The sequence below is a fragment of the Podarcis vaucheri genome (genome assembly GCF_965113315.1).
Source record: "Podarcis vaucheri genome assembly, chromosome: 6".
Lineage (NCBI taxonomy): Eukaryota > Metazoa > Chordata > Lepidosauria > Squamata > Lacertidae > Podarcis > Podarcis vaucheri.
Genome location: NC_138764.1, coordinates 25,019,472 through 25,032,750, shown reverse-complemented (window position 1 = coordinate 25,032,750; position 13,279 = coordinate 25,019,472). Strand labels below are relative to the sequence as shown.

Here is a 13,279-nt window from a genome sequence, read left to right as displayed (position 1 = left end):
CAAAAAGAATTATGTGAAACCATTGCCACCACAGTTAGGGATAAATGACATATTTAGCTCTTCAAAACTATTCACATTGAAATATTCTCAGAGTCGCAAAGTGATTTCATGCTCTTTATTCAGCTCATAGTGGTGAGGAGGAATGAATGAAAGTCTGCTTTATATACATTATTTACACGATGGGCTGCACATGATTGGCTAATTCTTGAATTCTACTGTAAGCTAATCAGGCTGCGGATTCACTTATATCTGGAGCATGATTGGGTGGTTCCTGCCAACCAATCATACTGCTGCATTGTTCTAGGACCAATCAGACTGCTGCATTCTGGATCCTATTGTTCTAGGACCAATCAGACTGCTGCAATTTGGATCCTATTGTTCTAGGACCAATCAGACTGCTGCAGTTTGGATACTATTCAACTCAGTACATAACACACATCATAATTCATTTCAACTGCACTCCTTAATCCAGTTTATCCACACTCAGGGCTGCAAGCCAATTCCCATTTACTAAGGACTAACTGCCAAAGGATTCAGCAAGACTCATCTCTTATAATGCAATTCTAGCCTTCTGAGCTACACAGCTGTGCTCTGCACCTCCCCCCTCCCCCCCCCAACCTTGAGCCCTTCAGGGAATTTGGGAACTTCTTACCCCATAACAAAAGCAAGCCAGCCACCAGCATTACTCATATTTCTGATTTACACTTGGCTAATGTCTTTTAATGGGGCACCAACCTGAAATTCATCCAGGAAAAGTCTTCCTTCATCTGCTATCTTCCTCTTATATGTTTCCCACAACAACTCTGCAGGAATTGGGTCTATGTTCAGCAGATGTTTCTCATCATCTTTAAAACACGGAGAAAAACATATATGTCATGACATTTGTTTCTTTTAATACATATCACACAAAGGCAATCCATATTTAAACACATGCTCAGGTTCCTATAGTTTTGTTATAGGTTTGCAATCAAGTTATACAGCTTGAGTGCAATGAAATGACATTTGGCAAAGCACTACCAAATAATTCACATTATTTAAGAGTATTACATTCTCTTAAAGAAGGCATAGAAATATGTTGGATTACAACTCCCATAATTCCTGACTATTGGCCATGCTGGCTGAGGCAGATGGGGACTGGAATCCAATATCTGAAGACCATGGGTTCCCCATCCTTAAAACATGTACATTTAACAGCATTACAGAGTTAGGTCTGGAAGATTTGTCAGGTCACAAGAATTCCCTGATGTTACTGTTGGAAGTTTGGATGCAACTCAGTTTAGAGAACAGGGTTTTGCATTTTCACATATTGAGCTTCTCAGGCAAACAATAGGCTTGTTTACCTTCTTCCCAAGGTGAAGGGAAGTGACATAGGCTAAGCCAGGCAAGACAGCTTACTCTATGGCATTAACCCCTTCATCCATTAAGTAGACTGAATCATGTTGGTTATATGAGACTGGTTATCCCACATACTCTGTGTACTGAAGGGTTAACCGAAAGGTAATAAATCCTGTTACCCCAATAGTTATAATGCCCACAAAGGTCCATGAGGAAAGTTTCTACATTACGGCTCCAAGAAGCATGCTTCGGGGTTCAGTACTGCTACAAAGGCTTTATGGTGAGCTAGACAGAAATATCAATTAAATGCTTGCACTTGCCCAAAGCTGGAGAATACCAACCTCTGCCTATGATAAGAGGCTGCATACCTGTATCTGGATCCCTGTAAGAAACATAAACGGTTATGAAGCCTAAGAGCAATGCTCCATGTTAACAAAGCATTCTGCAACCAAATTCTAAGGTACATCCAGCAAAGTTTACGAGTGAGATCTGCAGGCTCGTGTCTGGTTTGGTCCTATGTCACTCCAGTATTAGTAAAAGTCATAAAAGCGATGCTGTTCAAGGAATAACAATATAACTCTTTCCTATGTGACTATAACCCAACTCCCATGGAGGGTACTTTAGCATGAGAAGGAATCAGGAGTGGCCAGCAGGAAGGGGCAAATGGTTCGCCTGGCCTCTGAGCAGCAGTGCCACTGTAGTTTATAGAGACGGAGAGGAGTGAGGTGGCAGGGAGGTCGTTCCTGCAGACGCACTGGTGGTGCCCAACTGGTTTCAGCAGTGCATTTGCACAGCCTTGACCCTCCCACCCCTCTTCTTTCTGGTAAGCTGCAGTGATGGCGCGGATTGGGGGGGCCATGTGTGTCTTTTTAAATATACATTTATTTATCTGGTTTTTCAGATTAAAGTTTTACAATCCCATATCCAACATACAACATAAATACAAGATTCCACAGAATCTCCTGGCCTCCCTCCCCTCCCCTACTGTTAGTCATTTCCTCCTGCATCTTTTATAATAATCCAAAACTTTTACATCTCCATTATGTCCCAAAGTCACCATTAAACTACAAGTGTTATTCCAATCCTACTAACGATTTTAGCTGTTTACAGTGGTTTTTAAGATAAATTATAAATTTTCCCCATTCCTTATTAAAATGGTGGTCTTCCTGATTTCTGATTCTTCCGGTCATTTTTGCCATTTCAGCATAATCCATCAATTTAATCTGCCATTCTTCTCTGGTAGGGACTTTATTTTCTTTCCATGGGAGGCCCTGTGTGGCTTGATGTAGCTTCCTGTCCAACCACCCCGTGAGAAATCTTCACGTTTCTCTACCTTACTTTACACTTCCTGACATGTGATTCCTTATAGATATCACCGGAGAAATATGCAACCAACAGACCATGGCCAAAGGAAGCCACTGCGAAGCAGGCGTTAGATGGTTGGAGTAGGATTCTCGTAGGGTTGTTGCAAGATGGGAAAGAGATAAACTATGTACACTTCCTTGAACTCCTTGGAGCAATGTAGTAGGTAAATAAAGGAGAAAGAAATCTCACGCCATTCTACATTATATCGATAAGTACTTAAGAGAAGAAAGGAAGAGGGGTTACTTACGATGATCGTTTTTTGTTAAGAGTGTAGATTTTATACAAAACAAGGAGCAAAGCCACAGAGGTCACAATAATGAGGAATGCCAAAAATATAATCAGGGCTTGAGAATTATCTGCAAAATTCGAAAGAACAAAGGGAGAGAGAAGCTATGTTGAAAAGGTTTAAGAAATGCTAGCAAAAGTTTGTTCCATTACTCGCTTTCTAAGCCTTATGTCAAGTCCTGCTTTTGTGGTTTACATGTAAATTAATCAGTAAATTGATAGGAGTGGTTGAAACTTTAGCTTACATCTGGTTGTTACTGGATTAGAGGCCAAGGCTTCCGAGGTATAATTCCCGTTGCTAAAACCAACCTAATAAACAGAAAGAACAGCGGATACTATTTTGATTTGTCAAAAATGTATCACTGAACACAAACAATATCCTAAATGGTTTCCCATCTAAACTGAAGATGCAATAATCAAAAGAGCTACTTTTACACAAATGGCTATTGCCCATTGGGACTGGTAGGGCAGCAGACAGGGAGCCCAGCACTAGGTGGCGCCAAAGCCAGTGGCAGGAAGAGCCGACTAATTCTAGTTTTGTCTGCAGCTTCCACAAGGGAAAACACCATTACCCAGGGAGGTAATGAATTAAATGCATCTACCTATATCTCAATGTAAACATCAGAATTAAGCAGTTTACCTTAAACGTGTATGTTGTCAGATAAGCTAGGTCTTTAACTTCAAAAGAACAATCTTTCTTCGTTTTATTCTCATCCTCCAGGTACAAGATATATTCTTCTTTGGGGCCGTTTATTTGTTCTGGCTTTGAGCATTTGATCTTAACAGCATTGTTTGCTTCGTTTGATAAGTCCGCTTTGAGATTTCTCACACCTGTTGGTTCTGTTTGAAAGACAAATAGTTAAGGCATAATAATAATAATAATAATAATAATAATAATAATGCCATTCATTTACAGTGGTACCTTGGGTTAAGTACTTAATTCGTTCTGGAGGTCCGTTCTTAACCTGAAACTGTTCTTAACCTGAAGCACCACTTTAGCTAATGGGGCCTCCTGCTGCGCCACCGGAGCACAATTTCTGTTCTCATCCTGAAGCAAAGTTCTTAACCTGAAGCACTATTTCTGGGTTAGCAGAGTATGTAACCTGAAGCGTATGTAACCCGAGGTACCACTGTATATACTGCTTATGATGTCCAAAGCAATGAACTATACACCAAAAGAAAAAATTATACAGTGGGATTCAACAAAATGCCATCAGCAGGCAAAGTACCAAAGGCCTCCCAGAACATAGACTGAAGCAAAAACCTTGTAAGCTAAAGCCTGGAAAGTTGTTTAAAAAGTTTAAATTTCCTTCATTTATAATTACTGAAACCCCCTTGGAAGCAGGAGAAAAGGGGGGGCGACTTTGTTTAACGCCTGCAGGAGAGGGAGTGAAGAAAGATAAGTTTCCACCGTCTCTAACCTGGGAACGGGGTGTCAGAGACAGAAATTCTTGGAGAGGTTCATTGACTGTGAATGGAATACTTTGACAGATAGCTAAAGAAGAGAAATAAATTGATTCCAATGTTGCCTTCTGCATTCGAAAGAAACAAAATATCTGAAAAATGAAAGTAATTTTCCTTTGTTGCACTTGCCTTAAAAAAATGGATACAAATAGAAATTGTCTCCTCTAGAGGGAGCTTGCTAAATTGTTGGTGCAGTCTACGTGAGGACTCTACAACTGTCAGGTTAAGATCGTGGGACCAGTCCTTTTTGACCTTGACTAAATATGAGCTGGGAGGAAGTTTTGGTGCCTGCTTTACGCAAGACAAGTGCCTTGCTGGAACAGATGCATGAGAAGATGGATTTGATGAATGAGAAAATGGATTTGATGACTGTTGTGGTTAATAACTGTGGACAAACAGGGAATACTGATATAGAAACTATTCAGGGACCAACTCAGGAACCTGTACTGATGGGGCAAGTGCAGAAGATAATGGAGGAGGTTGCGGTTGCACCTCAAATAATACAAATGGAGAGACCCAAGGCCCTACAGGAGCATAAGCCGCTGTCTTTGAAGATTGAAGTTGGAGTCGGCCAGGGGGAGTCTGGAGCTGAGGAGGTTCTTAACTTTGGAGAGACCTCGAAATATGTTTTTAAATATGTTTTGGACTATATTGATGACTGTGGGGAGTGGGACTCTGGGGAATGGGCTGGTTGGATGAAGGGAGACGAAGATAATTTTGGGTTGGAATCCCCCAGAGACCTACTCCCCAACGAGAAATGAAAGAAACTAAGAAAGAGACCAACAAAAGACAAGGAAAAGTGCAAGTATAAACAACAAGAAGAAGATCTGCAGAAGGGACATGGAAGAGACTTAAGGGCCTCGGACATTAGATTACCAGGTTGATGGACTAGATGGAATGGACAGTAAGGACTGACACGACCCGAGACCAGGAAGAAGAGACGTTGGATGAAGATCGGAAGGAAATCTATAAAGAATTTTTTTTCTAGGGAATTAGCTTAAAATTAATGAACATTAGGGAAAATGTTGGAATGAAACTATATGACTCTAGTGGAAAAGATATCAGGAGTTATGTATAATCGAGTATTAAGTGTTAAGCTCTAAAGTATTTTTTGGTAAGATAAGGTTAAATAACTTAAGGTAATTTGAATAACAGAATATGGGGAAAGGATGGAAATAATTTGTTGAGTTAATTAATAGGTTAAATTGTTAAGATAACTTATTTAGTAAAAATTGAGAAAGATGGAAAGAATTTGCTGAAATAATCAATCAAACTAGAATACAAAAAGGGAGGTGTGAGGAGGTCAATGAAACAAGCAAATGGAAGTTAAAGATATGTAATATGGGATTTGTGTCTCCCCCCCTTCTTTTTTATCTATTTGCTGTATTGTTGCATTGGTTTTTATGTCTTTTTCCCCCTTTTTTTCTTTGTATTGTAGTGTTGTTTTTAATTCTTTTTTTTCTTTTCTGTAATTTTGAAATTATTAATAAATATTATTTTTTTAAAAAAACAAAGGCCTCCCAGAACTCTCTCCCTGGAGAAGCCAGACTGGCTCCCTCCTTGTCCTTCCACTGGCAGGTGAACTATTTATTGGTCCAATAGCCTTTTGGAGACAAACTGCTTTTAATGAATCAAAGATTTCAAGGATTGACACCATAACAAAAGATCTTCCCCTTCACTCCCCTAGAAATGTTGTAGGCTTTGAATCACTAGCCAAGAAGTCATTGCACTCAGAGTTTTCCTGCCACAAGTGGCAGCCAGTGAAGTAGCGAGAGGGCAGGAAAGCGAACCTCTTGCCACAGATATGACTTATCCATTTGTTTCAAAGATCTATACGCTGCCCTTCAATACGCTGTGCTTCTAGAGTGGCTTGCATAAGTTCAGTAAAACAGCAGACAAAGCACAATGTAAAACAGTAGAAAACCGAGAAGTGTGACACACTAAAAACAACAGTCAACATAACACTCTTTCTGTATCTGTAGTTGATCCATCTTTTCGTGTGGCTGCACTGACATTTTGGAGCACCCGGCCTAGGGACATCAGGCAGGCATACTTTTCTCAATGCTTGATAAAAACATTTTTGTTCAGACAAGCCTACCCGGATATGTAGAATGCTTACATGTGTTTCGTTCTGTTTTTCGCTTATTCCTGATTTTAATTATTATTTGAATGTTTTAAATAGCAGTTTCTAACTGTTTCTATTGTTTAGGTTTTTTTATAAACTGCTTTTGAGGGTTTTCTTCTTCTTTCAATCAAGCAATATATAAGTTGGATGAAATAAATGTCTTAGAATTAGGTAAAGGGACCCCTGACCATTAGGTCCAGCCGTGGCCGACTCTGGGGTTGCGGCGCTCATCTCGCTTTATTGGCCGAGGGAGCCGGCGTACAGCTTCCGGGTCATGTGGCCAGCATGTCTAAGCTGCTTCTGGCGAACCAGAGCAGCGCACAGAAACACCATTTACCTTCCCGCCGGAGCGGTACCTATTTATCTACCTGCACTTTGACGTGCTTTCGAACTGCTAGGTTGGCAGGAGCAGGGACCGAGCAATGGGAGCTCACCCTGTCACGGGGATTCGAACCGCCGACCTTCTGATTGGCAAGTCCTAGGCTCTGTGATTTAACCCACAGCACCACCCATCTTAGAGTTAGAGGAAGCTTTTATTAGTAAGCAAAGGACTAGCCTGACCATTTCTCCAACCAGAATATTTGCACTCTTAGAGGCATTTCATTATCGCCTCATGACAACAATCTGCTCTAGTCCACCCAGGAAAAATAAAGAAAATGTCTTCTTCCTGTCAAGTCATACAGGCCCTTTTGTTTTTGCTTGCTCCTTTGTTTTTCATGAACATATTTTCAACATTCCTCCAAAAGTCACCCCAAACACCCCTCTTTACATGGCACAAGTATTCCTTCCAACATAGCTGATGACAGAACATTTAGACAAATTAGTATAAATGCTTTCCTATAGTCTGGGACAAAATATGACCTCAAGTACTTAGCTCAGCCTCCTTTGGTTCCATCACAACCACCAAACGTAACGGAGAACGAACATGTAGGTAGATGTTATAGACCTCTGATCATCAAGAACTTTGAGCCATTCTGATAAGTCAGATGATGCTTGGTTATAACCCAAGAGGGTGGGGAAATAACAATTTATTTCACAGGAAATTATTCCAATCATTCCTATAAATTTCATGCATTAAATGTTGAAAATGAATGATTTCCACATAGATAAATTTAGATGCAGCTGCTCATATGTAGTCTGCAATGCATACCGTAGCAGATTGTATGTAGCAAGTTTTTAAATAGGGGGGACGGACTTTTAGTCATAGCGTTAGCACAATATTTGAGAACACAACTTACTTGCTGCTTTAGTGGGAATTGTCTTGCTACTTCGTTGCCCTTCCAGTACTGCATCATTCTGTGTTTTGGTGTATGCCCAGACATAGACACTATAATTTTTGTAGGGCTTTAAGTCATTCCATATATAACTGGTATTCTTTGAAACATTATCTGTATTTTCTAATTAAAAAAAACATTTTTAAAAGATTAGAAATTACATGGAATGGAACAAGATAAAACCATCAATACAGATAATAGCCAGCTTTCAACAATACATAACATTACAGTTCAGGCATTTGCTTGAACACGTGGAAAGTTAAACTGGAAGTGGGGTGAGGGGTGTGCACAAAAGTCCACCCCAACATTCCCAGACTGCTTTTCTTTGTGCAAATAAAAAGAATGTTGAATAGGCCTTCTTTGGAATAGACCTCAAGGCACATGGAGGAACATATGAGAAGAGACACTGCTTCAGAGTCAAGAAGGCAGAGATGGGCGCAAGCACTCCTTGATTTCCATTTCTCTCAAAAAATGAGCTGATCTACCGTATTTTTCACTCTATAAGATGCACCAGACCACAAGACACACCTAGTTTTTGGAGGAGGAAAACAAGAAAAAAAATATTCTGAATCTCAGAAGCCAGAACAGCAAGAGGGATCTCTGTGCAGTGAAAGCAGCAATCCCTCTTGCTGTTCTGGCTTCTGGGATAGCTGAGCAAGCCTGCATTCGCTCCATAAGACGCACAACACATTTCCGCTTTTTAGAAGGGAAAAAGTGAGTCTTATAGAGCAAAAAATACGGCATTTACCTCCCAATCAGAAAATGGCTCTGATCACTGGTGAACCCCTATAAATCAATGGAGAAATTTCCCTGCAGCCTGTGTGTTAGGGGAATACTTAGAAAAAAGAGGGCCAGGGCTGTTGGCTTGTAATCAACTCTTCAAAGCACACCCCCAGTAAAATAGTTTTTAAATGATCTAAAAATACTCGCCCCAAAATAAATGTCATCCTCAGAACATTAAAAATGATTCCCAGGGTGCTGCTACCTTCACTAAGGGCTTCAATGCAGGGAAGGAACTTGCAAGCAAGCAGCACCCTGCAAGATCTAACCCCACTGCTCTCCCCTCCATCCCATCTGTTTAACTAGGATTTAAGATTAACCCCCCACCTCCTTGATACAGGACTGGATGCGGGACAGAGTGGTGGGGGTCACTCCCCAGAGAATCACAGAATGGGTCTGCCTGATCCAGGGGCCACAAAGCAGATCAGAAGATCTCTGCACACACACACACACACACCTAATATCTACAAATGGACTTAATATGCTTTCTGGCAAAATGATGCAAAATGTACATACCTTTTTCACTGCAGTGGTCCCCGAGGCAGACCATGTACCCATCAATAGGGCCGTTTTCTTCAGATTGTGGCTTCTTCCACGTGATTTCTATTGTAGAATTACTTGAATTCCATGAAATATCTTCAGGCTTGCCAGGTGCTGATGCAGGAATTTAGCGGGGGGGGGGACTCTTTTAAAAATTATTCAGGAACCCAGTGATAGTTCATAGAATCACAGAATCATGGAGTTGGAAGAGACCCAAGGGTCATCTAGTCCAACCCCCTGCAGTGCATGAATCTCAACCAAAGCATCTATGACCCATGGCCATCCAACCTGTGCTTAAAAACCTCCGGTGAAGGACAGTCCGCTACCTTCCGAGAAAGTCAAAGTTTTACTGTTGAACAGTTCTTAATGGTGGAAGGTTCTTCCTGATTTTTAACAGTTCAACAGTTCAAAAAGTACTAAGCAATTAAAGATATAAAAATGTTTAAAAAGCAGTAGGGATGGATAGATGAATGAATGAATGAATGGATGGATGGATGGAATGGGATGGACTTATGATTGATCTGTCCATCCCTACTGTCATTTCCCCTGTCCTCTGAGTGAATGTGTAGTGAGAGGAGTAAGGAGAAAGAGCAGGAGACTCTGCTTGTGGCTCCCTTTGGACTGCCATGCAGTTTTGTCTCAGGAAGGCCAGAAAATAAACAGTGGGGAGAAGAAGGTGGACCCAGCTGGAGAAGGGGCCCACAGTGGACATCTTACCCAAGGGCCTCCAAACCTGGATCAGGCACTCCTGCCCAGATTATAATCTATCACGGTAATACATTGAATCCCATTTGTATGCTTTTATTTATATGTGCCCATAGATACCCTTCTTCATTATAAAAGTTTAGTTTCTGGGATGAAGGCAAGTTCATAAGTGACTAAGCATCATGTTGTCATACTCACTTCCATAATCTGTTGTTAGCTGTTTGTTGTCAGTTTTCACATTTTTGCCATTATACCATATTTCTGATGAACAACTGTAGTTCTTGTTGGGTGATAAACCTGTCACTGTACAACCATTCTGCTCCTCAGTGGGCGGAAAATTCTTACCTATAAGAAATTGCAAAACATCATTGCTCCGTACTTCAGACATCCAGAAGCATCTTTGCCATGGATGGGGAATTTCCTTACCATTGGCCATGCTGCTTGAGGGAGCTGAGTCCAAGAAGATATGGAGGGTCATGTAGGCTAGTTTGATTGACAAATAATCAAGAACATGCTACCCCACTGTCTTGCTGATAAGAACTGGCGCTATGGTGAGCCACTTTGACAAGATCCCTCTTCCTTCCCCTGACCTCACCTCCAAGTGAGCTGCTCTTTGACTGTAGCTATATGTTTTAGGTCTCCCCTAGCCTACACTTCTTTAGCACCATCCATATCTAATGCTTCACACAAAATATTGCACCCTTGTTATCTACAGTAATAAAACCTGGAGAAACTATCAACAACTTGTGATTTTTTAAGGACTTGAGACCACTCGTGTAGAGTAAGATCCTTCTGGACAGCAGGAGGTATTTCTTCTTGCTATTTCATTAAGGTGAGAGAGAGAGAGAGAGAGAGGGAGAGAGAGAGAGAGAGAGAGAGAGAGAGAGAGAGAGAGAGAGAGAGACTCATACCTTTACCAGACTTGCTTGCCTTTCTACCTCTCTACACTTATTTCTAAATATGTCCATACATAGGACACAGAAACAAAGGTCCCCGATAAAGTGCATTTAATTATCCAGCCAATAAAGACAGAAATGCAAAAACTTCCAAAATCTCCTACCACGAGGATGACAGCGACAGGAATATCTTAAATGGCAATGATGCTTATCATATTCACGATTGTTCCAAGATAAAGTCACACTGGTGTTACTTTTTTTGGGTTCTTCCAGTTTCCACTTATTGGTTTCTTCCAAATAAAGAAAAAGGAGAAAAATATCACGATGACATTCTGTTCAGTATTTCTTTTTCAGTTTTAAAAGCAAGCTGGATAATATATTGCTTAATGGGTTGTATCATTTTACCCCCAAATGAGTACCTAACACAGTTTTCAGTGTTCATCTATTCATTTTGAATTAGCGTACTTTTATGTGTTACATGACTATGAGATATGATGGAAGGAGAAATAAAAACATTGCTTAGCTTTAAAAGCCTGTTATTGTGAGAAATCTAGTGAATTATCACTCATCTAGACTTGAACCAAGAGTACTGGGCACAATTCAGCCACAGCTGAGCATTTTAAAATCCCAATAGATTTCAAAGGTTTAAAATTTCCCTCTTTGATATATGGGATTTAGTGGTGCTTATGGATTATGTCCAGCACTTAATTCTAATCATTACAGCATCATTCTAGAATCACTACAGTCCTTCACCTCTTGCCAGCTTCATGCATTCACTTCGTTGGCATTGCTCATGACTCAAGGGGCACAACTGCTTGCTGTTTTCAATATAAAACCAATACAAATCTGAACACAATAACTTGAAACAAAATCTCTTTGATTTTGGTGGAGCATGGCAACGACATTTCCTATTATTAGTTGCACATTTTTTTATTCTAAATAGCATAGAGAAGCCATCAGAGTTACTGTGAGATTAACAGTGGTTGGAAACCATCAAAAACAGAAAACCAGTATATTAGCTGACAGCAAAAAAATTAAAACTGACTTCCCGCACCCTCTCTAGCCCTCTGACTCTGACATAGATTCTCCCAATAGCTTAGCACTGGGGGGGAGGACAGCTCATCAGAGTGGCTGAAAAACAAGAAGGCAGATTTTGCTTAAATAAATGAGAAGTATCTGATCTTACCAGGGGGGACATAAACTGGGAATATTAAATCATCACATCCATTAAAAGATGCTACTATCTTGTATTCGTCACATTCTTGAAGTCCAGCAAGTGTGTTTCGGTCCTTGTCCCAAGTACAGTGGGCATTTTCACAGCTAACATTTTGCAGCTCTGCCCTTTTCATAACTGCAAGTTCTGCAGTGACGCCTTCTGAATTGTATTTATAACGAGCCACTGAAATGTTTATACGACCTAAGAGATGAGAGATATGTTTAAATGCTTGTTGCACTGAAACATGTTAAAAACAATCAAACCACAAATAATGTTTAATGTGCATTAACAGTTTAAAGAGAGGCACAGTATGTGCACTACAGGTGAGAGAAACTGTTCTTCTGCTGATTACTTAGATTTGCAGCTGCTTGTTTTCCTTCAATTCATACTGGTAATATTTCAGTTCATTAACCAGATCTGCCCAACCTGTGTGACTCACCAAGCCAAGCGCAGCTCATTAGCAATATATATAATGGCCACCGGAGGCTCATCAACAGAGCAATTCCCCCATAAAAAAACACCTTTGTGTCAGGCTGGGGTGGTGGTGGAATGTGATTGGGCAGAGCTGTCCCCCTGCACAGCCTAGGTGGCCTCCTGCCAGTCATGCCAGCATCACTCTATTGGTTTGGCACTTCTCCACACACACATCTACAGACAGGCAAAAGTGCCCCTGGCAGGATCCCCAACAACAGCAGCCAGCAGAAGGCCCTGGAATCCATTGACCCAATTGGTGCAGCAGCTCCAGTGATCCTGTCCCCTTCCTAGGCATGGAAGGACTTGTCAATATTGGTTGTCTCCATTTCCAGTTTTTGTAAGTTCAGTTCCCTGCATTTCTTCAGCAGTTTGTGGTTTTAAAAGAAAAACCCTTGATCAATTTAGTGCAATTTTATCCTAATAAACACATATGTTGACTAATCTACACATATTACACCCACACCAAGTATCGGTGTTGTTGTAAGCAGCAGTCAGTTGGAGTGCTACACAGCAAAATTTGGATTTTTGAAGGACACCTGTGTTTCAGTTCTCACGTTGCTTTGGAAAGAGCGGGTGTGAGTGATTCAGCCTTAAATGCAAACTCAATTGGCAATATGTAATGAGTATAATAATCATATTCATTAGAAATTTATGGTATTAATGGAGGAATGAGTGTAGGCCTGTTTTTAGGCTGAAGAACATCACTCTAAAATGGAGTCTCACTAAGACTTTTGGAACTGATAAGGTTGGCAAGCGAAGTGAGGAAGAGGTGCTGAGCTCATGAGACCTGACGTACAAACAGGTTGATAATGAAGGACGG

At 40.7% G+C, this 13,279-nt stretch overlaps 1 protein-coding gene across 4 annotated transcripts in view; it reads right to left on the bottom strand.

The window, feature by feature from the left end:
- The window catches only part of PTPRC (protein tyrosine phosphatase receptor type C), an 86,798-nt gene that overhangs the window by 20,091 nt on the left and 53,428 nt on the right, over positions 1 to 13,279 (bottom strand). For all 4 annotated transcript variants that reach the window (XM_082225426.1, XM_082225427.1, XM_082225428.1 and 1 more), the window contains 10 exons: positions 11,956 to 12,186; positions 10,934 to 11,059; positions 10,072 to 10,218; positions 9,145 to 9,282; positions 7,813 to 7,971; positions 3,626 to 3,825; positions 3,231 to 3,294; positions 2,948 to 3,056; positions 1,677 to 1,717; positions 736 to 845 (listed from right to left, as the gene is read on the bottom strand). In XM_082225426.1, coding sequence (XP_082081552.1) covers positions 736 to 845; positions 1,677 to 1,717; positions 2,948 to 3,056; positions 3,231 to 3,294; positions 3,626 to 3,825; positions 7,813 to 7,971; positions 9,145 to 9,282; positions 10,072 to 10,218; positions 10,934 to 11,059; positions 11,956 to 12,186 — 1,325 coding nt within the window. The remainder of the gene's footprint in view (positions 1 to 735; positions 846 to 1,676; positions 1,718 to 2,947; positions 3,057 to 3,230; positions 3,295 to 3,625; positions 3,826 to 7,812; positions 7,972 to 9,144; positions 9,283 to 10,071; positions 10,219 to 10,933; positions 11,060 to 11,955; positions 12,187 to 13,279) is intronic.